This window comes from Heteronotia binoei, chromosome 6 (assembly GCF_032191835.1).
Source record: "Heteronotia binoei isolate CCM8104 ecotype False Entrance Well chromosome 6, APGP_CSIRO_Hbin_v1, whole genome shotgun sequence".
NCBI lineage: Eukaryota > Metazoa > Chordata > Lepidosauria > Squamata > Gekkonidae > Heteronotia > Heteronotia binoei.
The window spans coordinates 54336598-54358919 of NC_083228.1; the positions used below are offsets into that span (position 1 = coordinate 54336598).

General features: G+C 40.2%; 1 protein-coding gene across 1 annotated transcript in view; it reads right to left on the reverse strand.

Moving 5' to 3' along the window:
- Positions 1-521: 521 nt before the first annotated feature.
- Positions 522-22322, reverse strand: part of DMBT1 (deleted in malignant brain tumors 1) — a 51306-nt gene continuing 29505 nt past the window's right edge. Inside the window, exons 7-10 of the mRNA XM_060242665.1 lie at positions 20302-20613; positions 8411-8728; positions 6669-6977; positions 522-595 (exon numbers count right to left, since the gene is read on the reverse strand). Of these exons, the coding sequence (XP_060098648.1) occupies positions 522-595; positions 6669-6977; positions 8411-8728; positions 20302-20613 (1013 nt within the window). The remainder of the gene's footprint in view (positions 596-6668; positions 6978-8410; positions 8729-20301; positions 20614-22322) is intronic.

The window sequence follows — 22322 nt, forward strand, 5'->3', positions numbered from 1 at the left end:
CTTCTAGCCCCACTTGTGAACCTCCTGATGGCACTTGGGTTTTTTTGGCCACTGTGTGACACAGAGTGTTGGACTGGATGGGCCATTGGCCTGATCCAATATGGCTTCTCTTATGTTCTTATATGAATTCAATTTCTTCTTCTTCTTCTTCTTCTTCTTCTTCTTCTTCTTCTTCTTCTTCTTCTTCTTCTTCTTCTTCTTCTTCTTCTTCTTCTTCTTCTTCTTCTTCTTCTTCTTCTTCTTCTTCCCTAATTCTCGTTATTATTCCCATGCATTTCAATGGAAGACACCCTCTTTCTTTATTGGGTTTTTACCTTTATATTTTCCCATCCAAATCAGACAAAAACCAGGGTGATTATTGTATTCACCAAGGATACCACGCTGCCAAACTTCAGACAGATAAAATAAAGCCTCTTCCCCTTTTGAAGGGAATGAAAAGCATCCATGTTTAACATTAAAATATATAGGAGAACTGATGGAAAAGATTCCAAACATTTAAAACAAAACAGCACTGCAACCACTTAGCTTGAAGAACAGTCAGGGTCAGGGACAGGATCACAACTGAATTCTCTTGTCTGACCAGTGTAGTCAATTTCTGCAGGCATAACAATGCAAATTATGCTAGCAAACAATGTAAGGAGGTATGGGAAAGAATGGAGGACTGGTCAGCATAGTCATCCAGAGCTAATCCACTTCATGTAACTTGCAAAATATTCACCACTATCATCAGCTGAGTGCACTATGAACATTACCTATGTGGAAGGATTGATCTCACAGTACAACTCACGCTTTCCAAGTAAAATTGTTAGCCATTTAGTCTGTTGCAGCAAAATAAAACAGGAATCCAATGGCACGTTATAGACAAACAAAATGTATTCCATCATAAACTTTTTAAGGTCAAGACTTTCTTCATCTGATGCATAGAGTTCAAAGACCATCAAAGTTGAAAGAGACTTCTCCATGTCACTGTTTACACACATGTTCTTCCTTGGGTGTTTGTTTCTGGTGGGGGAAGTCTTTTATTATTTCTAAAAAAAAAAAAATCAATCTATATTGATTCATCCATCCATCCAGTATTACTAAAAGCAAAGCAATCAACTGCAACTTTTTTTAAAAAAGTATAAATATCAAGATCCCTTGATTAGGGAAGTGAAGGCCCAGAAAATAAAAATCTGGAAAAAATTAGAAAAAGGTTTTTTTAAAATTACTTTCCTCCCAGGTTTTCCAATGGAAAATTTTGGAGACAACTGTCCACAAATTCCTATGAAATATTTTCTTTTTTAGAATTAATAAACAGCTTCTTTTAAATATAGCTTCAAAACTTCCAGTTTTTATACTTCTATTGATCTTCCAAATTCAGCATATTTAATGTGAGTATAAGCCATCAAAAATTAGTCCCAGACCATTATGAATCCAGTTGGGGGATATATCAACTTTGTGGATGATTAGCCCAGTCTCTTGGAGAATGTCTAGAGCAGTACAGCTTCCAGGAAGCTTGGCATGAAGATTTTCCATAGAGCAGGGGTATCAAACATGTGGCCTGTGAGCCAAACCAGCCCCCGGAGGGCTTCAATCAGGCCTGTGGAGCTCTCTTCTCCCCCTCCCCCTTCCCATCCTCACCCTGTAAAGCTTGGAGGCTTCAGACATTCCCAGCTCCTTCTGCCTTCTCTTTGCAGAGGCTAAAACAGAAGTGAAGCTGCAAATAAAATGTGGAATAGATTTCCCACTCAGGACAGAGCAGACTGGAATGGGAAATTCACTACATTTTCCTTGTAACTGTTTCAATGGAGAGATTTAACTTCCCAGTGTTCCTATGGCTAGCTGAAGCTTCCTGGAGTTGGGTCCTTGCAGATCAAGCATGGATGCTCTGAGTCAGCTTCATCTCTTCTCAAATGGAATGAGAACTAGTGCCTAGTGATTGGGAGGTCACAACCAAAGGGGATAGTACACTGAAGAGCCATTGCTAATCTGAGTAGACCGGGGTGTGGGGGGGAGCTTGCAATGCCGTGCCTTGCCATTTCATGTTTTCCCAGCCTGAGCGCATTTCCTTTTTTTTAGTTTTCTGCTGTGTGATCCTTGTGCTTTTTCTTGATGTTTTATTTTTTAAATTGCATTGCAAAATCCCACCATTCCCCTAGCTTTCTGTTTTAAAAAAAATTTTGCAAGAATTTTAAGCATGTTTGTATATTAAGTTAAAAATAATATCTTTAATTGTTTTTGCCTGTGTCCTTTATAAAGTGTACATCTCCTCTCTCTGGCATTACATTTTAGGACATGGATGGCTCGGCCCCACAAAGTCCCATTTATGTCACATCCAGGCCTCCTAACAAATGAGTTTGACAACCCTGCCATAGAGGCAAACTAATAAAAGTAAATAAAGAGGGCTTTAAATCCTTCTCTAGTAATAATGAAACTTGGTGTCACCCAGTGAAAGTCATTGGCACAGTACATTTAGAATGAAGAAAATAAAGTACACAATTCATGTATAGCATTTTTGCTTCCACAAGATGTGATGACCAGTTGTTTAGATGGCTTTGTAACTGGATCAAACAAATTCATGGAGTCTATAAGTGGAATTTGTGTGTTCAGAGTCAATTTCTGGGAAGCATCTCTAGGACTTTGGAGGACTCTAGGATTAAATCCCCTCCTAGTGGGATTTACTGGGATCATCTTGTTTGCCACTGTAACAGTACACTGAACAAACTAGATCCCTGGTCTGATCCAGAAGACCTCTTCTTATGTTCATGTAGAAAGCAGTTTTCAGATATTATAGTCTCCTCATGGACCCACCCTAGAGATGCCAGGCCAAGACTAGCAAGCAGCAGGAGAATGGGTGGCATCATGTGCATGTTGATGTCACTCATGGGGAATACCCAGAAGCAACAGCAGTACTCTAGGAATTGCTGAAAACTCAATGGTTTTATCATAGTTTCTGGTGATTTCTAATGCCACTGCCAGCACTTCCAGATATTCCCCAGAAGTGACATTATTGTGTTTGCAATGGTGGTAGAATTTTTAACATTTTAAATATTTTACACTCTCCCCACTGCTCCAAGCTGTGACAGAGAACAGGAACTTGGGGCAGGGAATTCACTTATTCCAACTGGGGGCTTGGCAGTCCTAAACTACCCTCATGGGGAAGCAGTTTTCAACAGATTGACTTCCCATCCTATGTTTGAAGTGATCCTCATTGGAAAGATCTGAGGATAAAAGGTAACACAAACAATTTTCCCACTGGTATTTCACATCACGTAAGAAGACTATGTAATTGGAGATGTCACATGTTGTTAAAATATTAACATCCTGTATTTATTGACTTTTCTTTTGAACAGCTTAAAAGGATTGTGTAGACCTGAATGGAACAAGCATGCCCTACCTATAGAGAGTTTTGTTTACAATGATATTACCCAACCAGATCATTCAATCTCTATGCTATTATGAGCTCTGGTAATATCTTATTTTCAACGCTGATGGTTTGACATCTGTTGCACAATGGGTTTCTTTCCCAGGAGCACAAAGACCTGACCTAGCCAAATGAAGACTGTTTTCGACTGAGCAGTTGATTAGAACTCTGTTACACTCTACAAAGTCTACAGGCTTAGATTGTAATACTGCTCAGGATTGCACTGTAAGCTTCTTTATGTCAGACATACTATTATGGAATGTCAGACATACTCCTAACAATCTTACTCATGGCTAGTTCTGTTTGCTCTGTGAATTCATTTCATGAATTCATTTAGTGCATCAGGTACAATCCAATAGAATAAAATGCACTGTTGAATAGATTTAACTCTTTTAAAAACAGGAAAAAGTATCAGGTAATGTCCCTGATTCATGAAAGAAGGAATTATGATAAAGGTCACAGCAGGTTTGTCTTTGTTAATTGCTTTTTAATAAATATTTACTATTGTTTTCAGAAGAAATGGTTTCCTGCAATTCATCTCCACCTGATCTTGTTTATGATGGAAATGAACAAACTTAAGAATCCCCAATTATTCCAAATGTATATCAGAATTTGGTTCAAGGCACTGTGCACATTCAGTTTACTGCATTGTCAGTTCTTTTGATTTATTTGTATCTGTGTTACATTTAGGTTCACTGACAATGAACATGAGGATTTAATTTTTGAGGCCTAAGAATTTGTTTCTTCAATGAAAACAACGTACATCTGCCAAAATCATTGTGCCAAAGAAATTATGCTACTATCTTTCTTGGCTTCCTTATATTTTTGTATTCTTGTTCTCACAGAAATCTTTCCCTGAACTTCAATTAATAAAACTGGCTTGAACCCAGATACAATGGAATGCTTTTGGTGACATCTGCTTTGGAAGAACTGACTCTAAATATCTATTTGCCTGCCTGCTCTTTATGTTAGGAGCTCAGGCTGCATGCATGGTTCTTGCTTTATGTGGTTTAGTTGAAAGAATGTAACTGATTAAAGCAGAGGAGTGTTACATTTGAAGGTTCGTTACCAAGTCTCTCAATCCCTGCTCTGCCGAATGCTGGTGCTTATGTCTCAACTGAACTTGTTAACTTGTTCTCTGAATGTCACCTCAGAATTTATTGAAGGTCCCTGGTCCACAAACTGCCCACCTTGTGTCAACAAGGGCAAAGGCATTCGCAGTAGTGACCCCCATCCTGTGGAACCAGGATGTCCAAAGAAGTGAGTACCTTGTGGGACATCCCTAGACTGTTGGTTTTCAGGTTTTCAGGGAGTGATTGTGATGCACCAGGCTGCTGGTATACTTCATCTGTGTCTTCACCATCCACACATCCTTCCCTGCCTGACAGTGGATAGATTTTAATAGGGATAGATTTTTAACTGTGTTATATTTTAAGGATTATTTATCATAACTTCATATTTTTTTTATTGGTGTGTTTTATTTGCTTCTAGGCATCCTGAGTTCCTTTTGGAAGAGAGGGAGTGGGATATAAATTTGATAAATAGATAAATAAATTAGCAGCCAAACCCATCCTCCCACTGAGGGGCAGTTTATAGGCTAAAAAGTCAGAAACATACATCAGCCTAATATCTTATGTGGAGGGCACTGCTTGGACAAAAGTCGACCAAGATGAATGCCAGGCAGGCTGAGGTCTGGGAAAGCAGTTTCCAAGAGGTGAGTCAGGGCGGCTGGCTGGCTACTACTCCCTATACATAATTGGATATCCCAGTTACTCACCTCTTGCTCCATCTCTAAGCACATCCCCCAAACTAAATGGAGACTGTGTCCTTTAGGTAACAAGCTCAATTAACATGGTTATTATAAGATGACAAATATAAAAACTTCTTTATGTTGTACTAAATTAACAATAACAAACACAGCTGCAAGCTATAGTTATAAATATGAAGCAAAATCATCTCACGTTACAAAAAGTTGCAATGTTTAATTCTGCAAGGCCTTTATTTAAAGATATTTGATTACAAAATCAACATGTTCAGAGCTTAGTACAGTGTGATTATTAGAAAAGTTGCCTATTAAGTGCAAAGTTTAGTTATTCCGAAGAAGAGTCAACATGTTCTGCAGGTATCATATGTTCAGATATACCCATGATCAGAAGGTGGTGGTGGTGGTGGTGATGAGGAGGAGAAGTATGATCAGAGGAGATCAGGGGATTAGATGCCCTCAGAAATTCACATGTTAATTTTTAGTGAGTACCAAATTCTATATGAAGTAGAAAAAAAAATCAAAGGATTATAGGTAAAAATATAGAAAAGATCCTGAGCAAATATAGAAGATTATCACACAAGATTTATACTAGCAATTTACAGTGCCATCCTAAGCAAAGTTATATCCTTCTGAGTCTAATTGAAATTCAGTGTTTCTAGAGTTTTGGCCAATGAAGGAATCTCCTTGACATCCAAGGAATCTGTGTGTGACTTTTCCCAAGTCATTACAAATATTGCACTAAATTCCTCAGTGCTCAACATACTAACATGCATAGTTCACATTCATCAGATGTGTTATTAACTGAATAGAATATCCAAGAACACCTTCTATGCCTACACCTACATCTTCTACACCGGCTAGTGTAACATGATACTTTGCACAACATGAGCTGTTTTGTTCAATGCAGAGAAACCAATGACAGCTCGGATAAAGCAAACCTCTCCCTAAGGTGCTTTGTCATGCTTCAGAAAACTCTGGGGGAACTCCAGAGCCATTAAAAAAACACACCCAACAACTGTGGTATCCCTAACGTTCTTGAAAAATCTCCAGGAAACTTCCAAACCCAGCTAGTCAAAAGTTATACAGGGACTTCATAAAGCATGCTCTTCCTTCATGCTACTTTTTATCATCTGGAAGATTTAAATTTATGTGAAGGAAAAAAAAAATTCTCCCACTTCAATGCGAAATTAAATTGCCGGTGGTACCAGCTTTAGTATTGTCTGGCTGTTAACTGAAACAGGCAATTCATAGCTCTAATTCAGGCAATTCACATCCAAATTCTCTATATACAATGTAGCTTTCAAATCCAGCATATAATCACAGTTCTAACTCTCGCCTCATGCTATACAGTAATTACAAAGGTCATTAAAATTTTATAATACTTTGCCAACTACTGTACTAGATTTTGGCTATAGCCATTCTGTAATAAATTTACCCAAATCATCTCCAAAATTTTAAATTTATTTGCTTAGAAGGTGAGTCATTTTAGTCTAGACATACCTGAGCACTTCACACTGACATCTTCATGATGTCCACAGTTATGTGTTCCCCAAGATGCATGAGGGCACTGAGACAAGAACATTTCATCTCCCTTGCACATAACCTCATCCAATAAAATAATTCCTGTGCCTTGACCAAAACGGGCACCTCCAAGTGCTGATTTTGGCCATCCACATCTAAGATGCCGGCATACAACCTGTGCATTTTTCAGGGTCCAGCCATCATCACAGACTGTTCCCCATGTGCCATTGTAGTATACTTCAACACGACCTTCACATCTGTTGGCTCCATTCACCAGTCTCAAGGAAGCTGCATTGGGAATATTTTTTTTAAAAAATGATACTTCATTTTGCTGAAATGGTCAAGATAAGGCTAATTAAATTTGAATATTGATGCTAAATCATTCCTTCAATAGCATTAAAGTTACCTTCAACAGTTTGTATAAAGTTAATTTCAAAATGAATTCTTGGTGGATAATATGGGTTATCTCCAAATTATTTTGAGTTTCAAAAACTGGCAAACTTAAACAAATATCTGTCCAAGGATACATTAAAGTTTCAGAACAATGAGCTAAAATTCACAAATATGTGCCAAACTGTTCAATAAGAATACAGGGATTCTGTAACACTTCTGGGTCTACAGATAAGACTAGCGGAATGAGGAATGGTTAAGAACAGCTTTAATATGATTAGCTAAAAGAACTTGCATAGCAGTATGTAACAGCACAATCCTAAACAGAAATAAACGCTTCTAAATCCACAGAAGCCAATGGGCTTAGAAGAAAGTAACTGTTTAGGACTGCACTATAATCTTTACTCATGTATTCTTTTGACATTTTTTACACTATCAGTTCCCTTAACAGTACTGAATACAAGGGAATCTCTCTATCTATATTGTAAATTCAGTTATCGCAGATACCAAAATGTTACCATTCATGATGACTAGTACTTCATACTATATGTTTAGAAATAGTTTATAGAAATAGTTTATAGTTTTGAAACAGAAATGGTAAACACAGTGAAAATTTTATAACAGATTTACAACAGAATCTAAGCATAAAAAGGTAGACATTGTAGTAGATATTTGATTTAGATACTCCATACTAATTTCCAAAACAGCAGTTCAAAGTAGGAATGAGTACGAACCTGTTCATTAGCCAAATTCCAGACCAAACTTAGGCCAGTTCAGAGCTCAGGAACTCATGTTAGTGGAAAGTACATTCCTCAAACATTTACCAAGCTATTGGCCAGTTCTTTTTGGCTGTTTGGGGCCAGCCATTTAAACCTAACAGTGGACAGGGGTCCGCTGCTCCACTATTAGGTTTAAATGACTGGCAGCCATTTAACCCTTCCCAGGGAATCCCCACCCCCTTTCTCCCAGCAGCAGCAAGCTGTAGGCAGCAGAAAGGGGGAAAGAAAGTTCTTTCTCAGGTGATTTCCCCCTTTCTCCTGGTCATGGCAAACTGTAGCCAAGAGAAACAGGGAACCAAACTTCCCAGATTGGTTTGGGTGGGACCCATTTGGCTTGGTTTGGTTTGGGGGGCCACATGACCCACCAAAGTGAACAATTTGTCCCCATTCCTACTTCAAAGACTCAGCTGTGGCATTTGTTTTTAATGCAAATTAAAATTGTACCTTGTAGCATGTATTTTATTTTATTCTTTAATAACCTTCTTGAAGAGAGCTATAAAAATTAAAAATATAATTCAAGTTATGAGGAAAATTAGTGTGGTGTAGGCATACCTTCACAGATGACACCAGCATCTTCATAATGACTACAGTCATGTGTGCCCCAAGGTGCGTGAGGGCACTGAAACAAGGAGGAGTCATTATCCCTGCACTGAACCTCATCCAAGAAAATGGGGTCTAATCCTTTACCAAAATGGGCTCCTCCAGGTGCTGCTTTTGCTGGTCCACAGTGAAGCTCTTTGCACACAACCTGTGCATTGGTAATACTCCAGTGATCATCACAGACTGTTCCCCAGTGGCCTTTATGATAGACTTCAACACGACCTTGGCATCTGTCGGTTCCATTAGTAAGTCGCACTAGTGGGGGAGTTTCTTTGATAAATGCAAACACAGATTTTTTATTTTTTTTAAGAAAACATGATTCATCATTTTATCAAAGTGGTCTGGTCAATGTATAAAGACTTGTATTTGTTTGTCTTTATCCTTGGCAGTGTAAATTAAATCTGAAACCAATTTCCAGCAGTGCTAGTGCTATAGTTGACATCAAAATTTTACCTTCAGTTTGAATCTGGGAAATCCCAGAAATACCAGCTGGAACAAAGTGATAATGAACCACACACACACACAAAAAGCTATGATAAAATTTTCTGTATGTAGCTGGATAGATGGACAAAAAAGGGGGATAGTTTGAGATAAACTCATGTGGCACATTATCTGAGATGGCAGGTGTTGTGAGACACCCACCCTTAATGCTCCTGTTACAGATAGCTAAATCTTATAACTCTCCTTTAAAAAAACCACTGAAAAGGAGGTTACTATTGTTATTTGTTATCTTAGGTGAAAGATAAAGTGCTATTGAAAGATAACAAACCATAATTAGTCAATGTAAAAGCTGAAACAGCTCTGTTTTATCTTTTACCATCCTGGTATGATTGAATGACCTGATGAGCCGCAAAGCATTGAAAACCCTTTTGGTGTGAGTATTGTGAACTACTTCTCAGTTCTGCTGAGTAAATTAATGAAAGACTCCTGCTAATTAAAACAAGATTCTTGGCTGTTATAACCTTCACCTGAGGAAAGACTGTTGACTAGCTTGATCAGTTTGAACAGCCTTAATAGCCTGATCAACTTGAACAGATTGGATTGTTATAACTGTTTATAACCCTTATCTGGTGAAGTGTGAGTCTTTTTCACAATGGAATGGCAGAGATCATTGGCTACTGCCAACAACTGCAAATAGATGACCTTTTTTGCAGTCTTGGAAATGTTAATGAAGCTAATTTGATTATTCAAATTTTTGTTGCCCTTCCTATGTCAAAAAAGAATATTTTCTATGGAAAGCTGAGAATGGAGTCTGCAGTCCCCACATTATATGGAAGCATTTTGATTTTGAATGACAGCCTTTCAAATTCATAGGTACTTCCTAGAGACTCTTCACCACTGGTACCGCTATTAACAGAATGTTGTCCAGAGTCAAGAGCTGGATACTTAATTCTAAGCTTCCATTCCTCAGTCACAGGACCTCCATCTTCAGTGGATTTAGTTTCAGCTGGCTTTGTTTCAAATATTCAGCCACAGTTTCCAGTCCTCTTGCCAGATTTTCTAGGGTGGCATCGAGGGCCAGCACATAGAAGTAGGCTAGATAGGTAGCCACTTAGCGTGCCACCTGGCCTAATGGAGTGCCAGGCGCTCCCTCCCCCTGCCCTGCCACTCTTACCTTCCCAGGCCTGCACAGACCCAGGAAGGCAAGAGCGGCAAGGTGGTGTGGTGGTATGTGCTCTCCTCAGATCCTGCCTTCCTTTGCAAGGGCAGGCAGGGTCTAAAGAGTACACCTGTTGCCCCATCGCTCTTTCCTTTCTGGATCTGTGTAGACCCAGGAAGGCAAGAGCAGTGCGGCAGTGCAGCAGTGCGTATGCTCCTTGGAGCCCTCCTTCCCTTGCAAGGGAAGATGGGCTCTGAGGACTGCACATGCCGCTGCATCCTCAACCACTCTTGCCTTCCTGGGTTTGCTTGATGCTGGGGCAGGAGTGGGACCTAGGGCACCAGAAATCCTAGCGCTGGCCCTGGTGGCATCCATCCATTTATCAACAGATAAAACCAAACGTCAATCAACAGATACAGCTGTGTATCATCAGCATACTGGTGACAATCCAGCTCAAAACTCTGCATCAGCTGAATATTTAGTATTTTCCTTAAAAATTGGGCTAAAAGTTGGTCAGTATTATTGGAGATAGCTTTAACCCAAATAGCTGAGCCGTATAGGATGATGGGAACCACTTCCAAATTAAAAGCTTCAGGAAAATACTTCTTGTTCCCTTATCAAGGAATAACCTATTTATGGTGCTTGTGTGTATTTTTAGCTTTATTAAGTGCTCTTCTAAATTAAGGGGTCTTAGATAGATTTGCTGAAAATAAAATTCCCAAATAAGAGAAGGCCTTGCCTTGCTCAATATTTGACCCATTGATAGACCATTGAGATGGATCCCATTTTCAGGTCTTGGTGAAAACTAGGATCTTTGATTTTGAATAGTTAATCACCAGGCTTTCTTGAGAGCAACAATTTAAAAAAGATTGTCAGGCCTTTTAGAGTCTGACCTCAGTTTGGGGCAAGATCATGGCATCATTTGCATAAAGGAAAATAGGCACCTCAATCTCACCTAATTTTGGTGCATGGTTTCAGTCATTAAAGATTATTGCTTTGTCATATATGGGGTGCTTTATAGAACCGAAGTCCTCCTTGAGGTCAATAAAAACCACATATAGATGCCTCCTTAATATTTCGCAACCAGTTGGTAAAGAACTAGGCAGTGGTCATATCTCAAAGAAACTCACCTAAATCCTATCTGATCATAACCCAATAAGGTTTTTAATTTCATCCAGTCCTGGAGCTTCTTTAGTAGATAAGCAGAATATAGCTTTCCTACAGAAGAAAGAAGACTGATTGACCAATAACAGGATAGATCACTTCTGGACCCCTTATTTTATTCAATTATTATTATTATAATTATCACCATTCCATTATCTAAAAACAGAGTGGTTCCATAATTCAGGGATTTGTCCACTGATGTCAATTTGAATGAAAATTGGAGCCAGAACTGTGGTCTGCCATTGTGGATCAGTTTGAAATAGCTGGTAAGGGATTAGACCAGAGCCTTGATCAGACCAGATTAAAGCCTTGAGCTCTTGTACTCTGAATCAAACTCTGTGAATTATTAAAGAACCCAGAGAACTAAGAGGATCAAATCAGGCATAAGTGCAAACCATGGTTGTGAGAGTTCAGGTTAAGAACTACACATCTCACAAAAGAACTTCCTCTTGGAATTCATTGGGGACCATTGCCTTCTCACAGGGAAATTGTGATAGCCATTTTCCAACAACTGAATTACATTTCTAGCATACTGGATTTTCTCAAGTATGACTTCTCTCAAAAGCTTACTTGTCTACTGCATTGTCCATCTGTGAGTACATATAGCCCTAATGTTCTCCATATGTTCCCCAGAGAGCTCTACGATCTAGCTCACAAAATCTCCTGGAAGTACCTGGGCCAAAGGAGGCCAAACTAAAAATAGCTAGAGAACAGGCCTTCTCTATAAAAGCACCCCAATGGTGGAACCAGCTGCCGGAAGAGGTGCGGGCCCTACGGGACCTTAGTCAATTCCGTAGGGCGTGCAAAACCACCCTCTTCCGGCTAGCCTTTCAAGATGGAGCTTGAAATAAACATCACGCCATCACAAATACTAATAACTGAGATAACAGTGAGTAGAGATTATTTTAGACTGTTTTTAGATTGTTTTAGATTATGTAAAAATTTAACAGTAAATTGTAATTTTATTGAATTGTATAACTGTTTTATTGTTCAATGGCTTTGCCATACCTGTAAGCCGCCCTGAGCCTGCCTTGGCGGGGAGGGCGGAGTATAAATAAAATTTTATTATTATTATTATAATGCAAAAGTTGCTCCATATGACAGCTCAACTCCAGTAGATCTGACCTCAGAAAAAGTGCTCAGTACAAGCACTGGGTGTGAGAGGAGTGGAAACTATTAAAACTGGCTTTACACACTGACTTATGAGCATTCAGATTGCACTCTATATCATACATAATCTTTGGAATGGGGTGTGACTCTTCCTTGAGTCAAGATCCGGGGTCTGCCTTGCAATGGTTGGCCTCTTTTCTCCAAGGTCGGGGACAAAGGGTGGTGATAGGGGAAGAAGGCACCCACATATATGTGGTGTACCACAGAGTACGGTTCTGTCCCCGATGTCATTTAACATCTATATGTGCCCCTTTGCCCAGATTGTCAGGAGTATAGGCTTGGATGTCACCAATATGCAGACGACACCCAGCTCTATCTATTGATGGGTGGCCACTCTGACTATACCCCAGAAAATCTAAACCTGGCTCTTCAAGCCACAGCATCTTGGCTCAGGCTGAGTCCGTTGAAGCTGAATCCGACAAAGACGGAGGTCCTCTATCTGCGCCAGGGTGGCCCAGGAAGGGAGATCCCTTTGCCGGCTCTTGACGGGGTGCCACTGATACTGGCCCCTAAGGTCAAGAGCTTGGGAGTGCTCCTGGAGTACTCTCTGACAGTGGAGGCCCAGGTAGCAGCCACTACCAAATCTGCCTTTTTTCATCTTCAGCAGGTACGGCAGCTGGCCCCTTTTCTGGAACATGATGTCTTAGCTATGGTGATCCATGCTATGGTCACCTCGAGAATAGATCACAGTAATGCTTTCTACATGGGGCTACCCTTGACCCTGACTCGGAGACTACAGCTAGTGCAGAACACTGCAGCACGGCTGTTAATGGGACTCCCTAGATGGGAGCACATTCAGCTAGTGCTGAAAGAGCTGCACTGGCTGCCAATTGTGTTCCGAGTCCGTTTCAAGGTGTTGGTTTTGACATTTAACGCCCTTTATGGTTGGGGGCCTGCCTATCTACAGGACGACCTTTCTCCGCATGTTCCCCAGAGAGCACTGGGGAATCTATTGGCCATCCCTGGACCAAAGGAAGCCGGACCAAAAACCTATTGTCCATCTCTGGACCAAAGGAAGCCAGGCTGTGTTCCACACAGGCCAGGGCCTTTTCGGTGGCAGCACCAGAAATGTGGAATGCCCTCCCAGAGGCCATAAGGGCCCTTCGGAATCTTTCTCAATTCCACTGGGCCTGCAGAACTGAATTGTTCTGACAAGCCTTCAACACCTAAACTGGGAGAGAACTGAAACCTTATACCACTGAGGAGCTACAAATATTATAGGGTCACCAACAGCAAAAAAGAAAGATCCTGCCATATCAAAGCTGTATAGCACCACAAAATGTTTTAAATTGTATTTTATTGGTTTTAAATTGTATTATAGAAGTGATTGTTAGCTGCCTTGGGTCTGCTTGCAGAGAGGGCGGGATAGAAATTTAACATAAAATAATACTTAGAAGTGAAGTTCACCATATTGATCTTGCTCATGTCAAGCATTTTCCCCTTTCAAAGACAGCTTGAGAATTTTGCTAACCTTTGTCAACTCTGTTTTCCTCATGCCTTCTTAAACTATGAACAATATTATTCTTTTTTGATATCTTTGCAACCAATGTTCTCCCTAAGCTGAGTTAGTGTGAGCTAGTTCACAATTTTTTAGCCTCCAGCTCACACATTTTTGTCTCAGCTCAGGAAAAATGGCCCTAGTGCAAATTAATTTATGCACAACTTTAATGCCAGTAGCTCACAAACTAGAATTTTTGTTCACAAGTCTCTACAGCTTAGAGGGAGCGTTGTTTGCAACTAGATTTTTTGTGAGGAGCCCCTTTGACCATAGCTGTCTGAACTCCAGAACAGAGTTGTGCTGTCTACTGCTGAGCCTACAATAAAAAACTGACAATTTATTGGATCTTGTTTCTGCTTCTCTCACTGTAGAGAACAGCTTGGATGCTACACATTCTATCCTGCAGGTTCTAGACAATTTACGGTAGCTGCTGCAACTCAGGGAACCTCTGATTATCGCTGCTGTAGAGAACAGCCCAATCCAACTGCATGAACTAACCAAAATCAGATGACCTCAATGATCAAATGATTCATTTCTGCCCAGAAAGTTTTTCATCACTACATGATTTTCTGGAAATGCTGGATGCTGAAACCTTTCATGAATAACTGCAAGATTGCTTGCCGGATGTTAATTTGGATCACACCATCCATGCAGATTGTACAATAACTGAGACACCTAAGTCAACTGTCCTTGGCACTGAACAGTCCTCCACTGATCCCAAACCTGAAAGCCCCATCGCTATGACTACCAATAAATCCTGTCCAAGAGAAATCTTGAGGACACCCATGTAGACTACTTAAATCAAATAGGTTCCGTGGATTTAAATTATAGCAATGATACTGCCTTCCTTGACTCTGCTGGGCATCTGAACAGATAAATTGAGGTAGTGGAATCCATAATGGTTTCATTCTAAAAAAAATTATTGGAACTTTGCTGGATAGAAAAGGAAAGTGGGCAATTTGATTTTATGACCTTTCATGCCAATAAAGGCTGTCTGATGATTGATGATGATGATGATGATTTTATGACCTTTTTTGTATGACTTCAGTACTATTTTATTCCAAGAAACATGATATATGGATGAATATATGGATAAACCCAGCGGGTCACTTCGTAGCAAATTTTCTTATGTCTACTGCCAGATAGATCTTAACAGATCTCTCCTCATGACTTTCCAGATGAATTTACTTTTAGTTCATCACATGACTGAAGCTTGATTACATCATCGTATCATCCTACTTAAGAAGGCTAGTTAGGGATTTATATATAAATGATCACATCCAGATCAACCCCTTCCCACTACTCAAAGTCCTTGAATAAGACAAATCTTGAACATAACCATGAACAACATATTTGAAAGCCTATCTTCCTATAAAAGGATTAGCTGAATCAGAAGATGGATGTGGAGATCACGAAGATACTCAACTCCAAAACCAATCTGAACCAACAATTGACTAACACCCAGAAAGTGTCTGAGGCATTTGGGGGACTTACTAATATCATTAAAACTTTATTTGCCTGGCAATCTACTGCCTGCAGACATAAATACACTAAAAATAAATTAGACTATTGGTTTGACAGTGACTGTTGGAAACAGAAAATCCAACTTTGGACCCTCTTTAATTTTCATACAGTTTCACTACCTGCCGGTTATTTTGATCTAAAAACAACTTCAGTATGCTATCCTTGATAATGATAGCATTGAGACTGCAGCTGAATAAAAAATGGAATCTCCTAATTAGTGCCTCACTAGCTAATAACAATAAACAGTTTTGGGCCCTAGTCATGGATGCTGTCTCTAACAGGCTGCACTCTTGATTCTCCAGTTCCTCTCCAAGCATGGATTGCCCATTTTTTCAAATCTGTTATATGATCCATCAGTAAACACTTTGGATCACAGAAACATTGTGCTTCAAGATTTCCTCAAATGGCCTTTTGTCACTTGAAAGAAAATTAAATCTCTAATTTGTAGACTGCAAAATGGAAAAGCTCCAGGCCCTAATGGACTTTCCCCTCCCCCAAATTATTTAAGGAACATGTGGAATGGTGGGCCTCTCCTTTAGCTACCCTCTTTACTCTCAAAAACAAAACTGGAAGAATACCTGAATCCTGGACTGAGGCTATAGGGAGTCCCATTCTTTTTTTTAAAGGGCAACATTGAAAATCCTGGGAATTATCACCCAATAAGTCTTCTCTTGATTGTTGGCAAACTCTACATGAACCACCTGCTGGATAAACTATCCTCTTTGCTTCATAATAAAAAAAAAATGGGTCCTGATCAGATTGGGTTCTGCTCTGATAGATCTACACTTGATCATTGTGTTATGATTGCCCAACTAGTGGAGAAATATGGAGGTGCGGTGGGGGGAATTGTACTGTTCTTTCATTGACTTGAAGGGGGTCTTTGGCTCAATATCCAAAATTTTATTGTGAATCAAACTGGATAAGGTTCTCAAGGACTGCTTTTTCTTATTTACAAATGACATTCTTTAACTAGCTGCCAGGTGCACTGCAGTGGCCAGGTTGATTTAACCAGAGAGTTCCCCACCAACTGGAAGTTAAACAAGCATTTGTAATGAACCTTTAGTTGTCCAATCACTTTATGAATGGCCTAGAACCACCTTGAAGACTGTGAATGGCCATCTTCCTAAACTTGGTTGCCAGAACACTCCTCTTCTACTCTACACAGACAATGCCATGGTACTATCCCACACCCAACTGGACTCAAGCACCTTTTGACTATAGCTGCAGACTATTGGTATGCCAATCTATTCTATGACATTTTTGAAAAATTGAAAATCATGGTCTTTTCCAACACTTGATGTCACAGTTCGAATGTAAAGGGCACAGTTTACATGTGGAAGAAGTGGAAATAGTGGGTACCCTGGGCAGTAGTGACCATGAGATTATGAAATTTACAGTCTTAGGGAAGGAAAAAACTATATGCAGTCAGACTTATAGGTTGGACTTCAGAAAGGCAAACTTTGATAAACTTAGAACTATGCTGGGTAAAATTGCATGGCCGGAAATACTTAGGAAGAAGGGGGTTCAGGAGGGGTGGGAGTTTCTTAAAAGCAAAATACTGAAAGCGCAATCACAGATGATTCCTATGAGAAGAAAAAATGGAAAAAGCCTAAAGAAGCCGTGTTGGTTCCATAAACAGCTCTCTAAAGATTTGAGAAATAAAAAAAGACTCCTTTAGGAATTGGAAGCAGGGCCATATAACCAAGGATGAATATAAACAAATCACCAGTGCTCGTAGAGAAAAAGTTAGGAAAGCTAAAGCTCAGTATGAGTTTAGGCTGGCCAAAGATGCTAAAAACAACAAAAAAGGGTTCTTTTCATATGTTCAGAGTAAGAAAAAGAACAAGGACATCGTAGGCCCATTGCGAGGGCAAGAAAGTGAAATTTTAACAGGTAACGAAGAGAGGGTGGAACTGCTCAGTTCCTACTTTTCCTGTCTTCTCTTCTGAGGGAAATGGTGCTCAACATGGCAAAAACAGAACATATAAGGAGGGTATGAAGTTCCAACCTAGGATCAGCATTGGGGTAGTACATAAACACCTAGTTTCTTTAAATGAAACTAAGTCCTCAGGGCCAGATGAATTGCATCCAAGGGTTTTGAAAGAGTGTGCAGATGTAATTTCTGAGCCTCTGGCTATTATTTTTGAGAATTCTTGGAGAAGAGGAGAGGTGCTGAAAGATTGGAGTTGGGCGAATGTTGTCCCCATCTTCAAGAAGGGGGGAAAAAGAGGATCCGGGTAACTACCCATCCATCAACTTGACGTCTATACCAGGAAAAGTTTGAAACAAATCATCAAACAGTCAGTCCTGGAACATTTAGAAAGAATGGATGTGATTACTAAGAACCAGCATGGGTTTCTCAAGAACAAGTCATGTCAGACTAACCTGATCTCTTTTTTTGAGAAAGTGACTACCTGGATCAGGGGAATGCTGTAGACATTGTTTATGTTGATTTCAGTAAGGCTTTTGATAAGATTCCACATACTATCCTTGTTGACAAGTTGGCAAAATGTGGTTTGGATCCTGTTACTGTTAGGTGGATCTGTTACTGGTTGTCAGATCGCACCCAAAGAGTGCTTGTGAATGGTTCCTCATCCTCTTGGAGAGGAGTGACAAGTGGAGTGCCTCAAGGATCTGTCCTGGGACCTGTTTTGTTCAACATCTTTGTAAACGATTTGGATGAAGGAATAGAGGGAATGCTTATCAAATTTGCGATGATACTAAATTGGGAGGGGTTGCGAATGCAGTAGAAGACAGAAACAGAATACAGGATGAACTTGATAGGCTGGAAAAATGGGCTAAAACCAATAAATGAATTTTAACAGGGATAAATGTAAAGTTCTGCATTTAGGTAGGAAAAATCCAATGCAAGGTTATAGGATGGGGAAGACTTGTCTTAGCAGTAGTATGTGCAAACAGGATCTAGGGGTCTTGGTGGATAACACGCTGAACATGAGTCAACAGTGTGATGAGGTGGCTAAAAAGGTAAATGAAATTTTGGGCTGTATTAACAGAAGATCACTTGAAGTGATGGTATTGTTTTACTCTGCTCTTGTAAGACCTCACCTGGAGTATTGTGTTCAGTTTTCGGCCCTGCATTTTAAGAAAGATATAGACAAGCTGGAACGGGTCCAGAGGAGGGCGACAAAGGTGGTGAGGGGCCTGAGACTGAGTCCTATGAAGAAAGGTTGAAGGACCTGGAGATGTTTAGCCTGGAGAGGAGGCGGCTGAGAGATGATACGATCACCATCTTCAAGTACTTGAAAGGCTGTCATATAGAGGATGGTGTGGAATTGTTTTCTGTGGCCCCAGAAGGTAGGACCAGAACCAATGGGTTGAAATTAAATCAAAAGAGTTTCTGGCTCAACATTAAAAAGAACTTCCTGACCGTTAGAGCAATTCCTCAGTGGAACAGCTTTCTCGGGAGGTGGTGGGCTCTCCTTCCTTGGATGTTTTTAAACAGAGGCTAGATGGCCATCTGACAGCAATGAAGATCCTGTGAATTTAGGGGGAGGTGTTTGTGAGTTTCCTGCATTATGCAGGGGGTTGGACTAGATGACCTTGGAGGTCCCTTCCAACTCTATGATTCTATGAGTTGGAATATAAAGGGCACATTAAACAAGTGAAACTCTATAGATATTTAGGGATCACCTTTCAATACAACAACAAACGGACATATCATTAAAAGCCATTCCTTAATCTAGCAACGTGCAGTATGTTGGCTTTGGTCCACTTCTTTTACATCCATGGGGGCCAATATGTTCCTGCTACTGTTTGTGCCTTTAATGCTAAACTGCTACATAAAATTCCTATCTGGATTGCCACTTTTAATCAGAGAGTTGAAATGAGTCGAGTAATATTCCTACACCATACCCCGAGGATTCCAAATTGTGTTGGATATGCAGCCATGTGCCTAAAGACAAAGGCCTGGCTCCAGATCTTAAGGTTCTGGCTGTGCATCCATCTTTTATTAGAATACCCTGTCTCCCTATATACTATGCTCTCTCCCAGCAATTGGTCATATCAAATTTTAAATAAAATTAAATCATTTGGAGTACCATTTGATTTGATCTATAGGGACAGGAGACATCAAGCCTTTTGCTTGATGTGCTAGAGGTTAAAGAATATTGATAAGCTGCCCCTGTATGCAGTAGCAAATAGAACTTGCTCTCCGTTGGCCTTAGATATCATCCCTGACTATGGATCTTTGGCTGCATATATCTTCCATCTCAGAGCTCCTCAAATCTGTAGAGCCTTCATGCTAGCCAGGTTTGGCATCTTGCCTACTGCAGTTCTCTATGTCAGATATTTGTGGATGCCTCATGCCAAAAGGCTCCAGCCAAGCTGGGCTTGAGTACCTGAAACCATATTTCATGGTTTACTCTACTATCACCATCATCTAGAGCAGAGGAATCTTACTTAGCTTGCTCATTCATAAATTTATTGGTCGCTATGACAACTGGCTTGTCTCTTCTCTTTTATCTGACTGAAATTCCTTTTATCAGTAGCCAAATTGCTAAGTTTCCTTTAAATTTCCTGAGGTCACAGGAACAAACTGGAAAAAATTCCAGATAAATTATTTCCCCCTTTGTTATACTATCCTAGTTATTCTAACTTCCTGACCTTTTTAAATCTTATTCTACTGTTTATATATGATTGTAATTAATACCTAATAAAAGTTCTGACTGATTGACTGATAAGCTAATTTTTATATCTCCAGACTCCCCTATGAAAAAAACTTATTTCCACTCACCTAGGAGGTGATGACCCAAAAAATGTAGTCAATTTAAGATAAATTTAACTTTTTGTAACTTAATGCAAATAGACACTGTTTTTTAAAGGTACAGAAAACACTTCAGAAATGAAGTGGTTGCAGTGTATTAATACCTTCACATACGACACCAGCATCTTCTCTGTGAACACAGTTGTGTGTGCCCCAAGGGGCCTTTTTGCACTGATCCAGGGTGCTTTCATTTCCAATGCATTGAACATTATCCAGAAAAATACTGCCTGAGCCCTGACCAAAGTGGGCATTTCCAGGTGCTGAAATTGCTGGTCCACATCCAAGCTGGCTGCATACAACCTTTGCATCATTTATAGCCCAGCCGTCATCACAAACTGTTCCCCAACTGCCATCATGATGTACTTCAACACGACCTTCACATTGGTTGGCTCCGTTAACTAGCCTCAAGAAAGTTACTTTGGGAAATAATAAAAAAAAACTGTCACAGAAAAAAATGCTTTGTGTCATCAAATGGGCTGTGAATGAGAAAAAATTACAAAGTATAAGAAAGCCTACATATAAACATATTTACTTATTTGTGTAAAGATGGATATTAAAAGGAATATTAATTCTCCACAACAGCAAGGTGTATATATTGAGTGCATATAAAAGAACAGGCAAAACCAGCTCATGTTGTTTGGTGAGCAGTTTCTGGCCTAAAATCATAGGTGATGTCCTGTTTTGCTGGCAATGCCATTGGGCCAGTGGCACAGGGAAAGGCAACAAACATTGTCTGCAATAACCACACAGCTTCTGAGGCTCTAGCATCACCACTCGTGTTCAGGTTACTCCCCATGTGATTCGCTAATTACAACCTCCTTATCTATTTATTTCTTCTTTGAACACCATATTGTCAGATAGGTATTGCACTCAGGCTAAAAAGCTCTTAGCTGCTCAGACAAAGTATGGCACTCAGTCTGTAACTTGTATCAGAAGGCAAAACACAGTTCTTCCTTATCTCTAAAGGAGATGGGACAGCAACTATTGGCACCACTGACTTTCAAAGTCCCATCAAGAATTAGTACAAAGGTCGCTAAGGATGTTTGATTTGTCTCGACCAATGCCAGGGTCTTTTTGGCCTTGGCCCTGGCCTGTTGGAATCAGCTGCTTGTGGAGTTCTGGGTCCTAGCTGATTTACTACGATTTCATAGGGCCTGAAAGACGGAGCTATTCTGCTGGGCCTTTGGTTGAGGCAATGGATGTCCTTATTCCATCTACTTGGCTTCCCTTGCCTGTCATGATGCTATCTTATCTGAATTCTGTATTAATTTATTATTACATCTTTGGGCCTACAGCTGTACTGATTTATAGAATGTGCCAAATGGAAAACTGCCGCCTATTACATATATGCTGTTTTTGTTGTCTTCTTGTGGTTTTAGTTTGTAATTTTTAATTGCTCTGTTGTTATCTGCCCTGGGCCCATTCACAGGAAAGGGTAGAATACAAGTTAACAAAATAAAAATAATAAAAATTTTGCATACTAATTCACTGCCCACTCTTTATACTATATATGTAGGACTGCTAATTCCATCCCACACTATTGTCTGATGAATAATAATAATAATAAACTTTAATTTGTATCCCGCCCTCCCCGCCGAAGCAGGCTTGGGGTCTGGCAGGATCAACCTTTAGGTGTGGCCTGAGGTGTGTGAATGCAGACTGTCCTGGAGACTCGATTGGATGGGTGCCTTTCGCTGAGACTCGTGTCTGGTGTCTGGGCCCTCCGGTGCGAGCCTCCCTGCTGGGCCTGCCTGACGGGAGCTTTGACACACAGCTCCGGCTGGGGGGGCAGGTCTCTCACCCACTGATACAGGCAGGGGAGGGGTCTGAGGAGACCCCTGGCCCTGACCTGGCCGCAGTTCGATTGCCCTTGCCGTTGCTGTGTTATTTAATAAAGTGGCCCATCATTTTACCAATCTAATTGTGTCCACCTCTTTATTCCGACTTGGGGGGGCAAAATCTGGTATTTGTTTATATAGATCCTTGTTAATGTGAAACTAAATCTGATACTGAAGACTTTTCTCTGTTTGCTAAGCAGGGCATCTCTCTATCTAAATTTCTGCACACCATAAACAAATTTGTGATGCACATTTATATGCCAGAAGAAGTCTTGGGAAAAACTAAG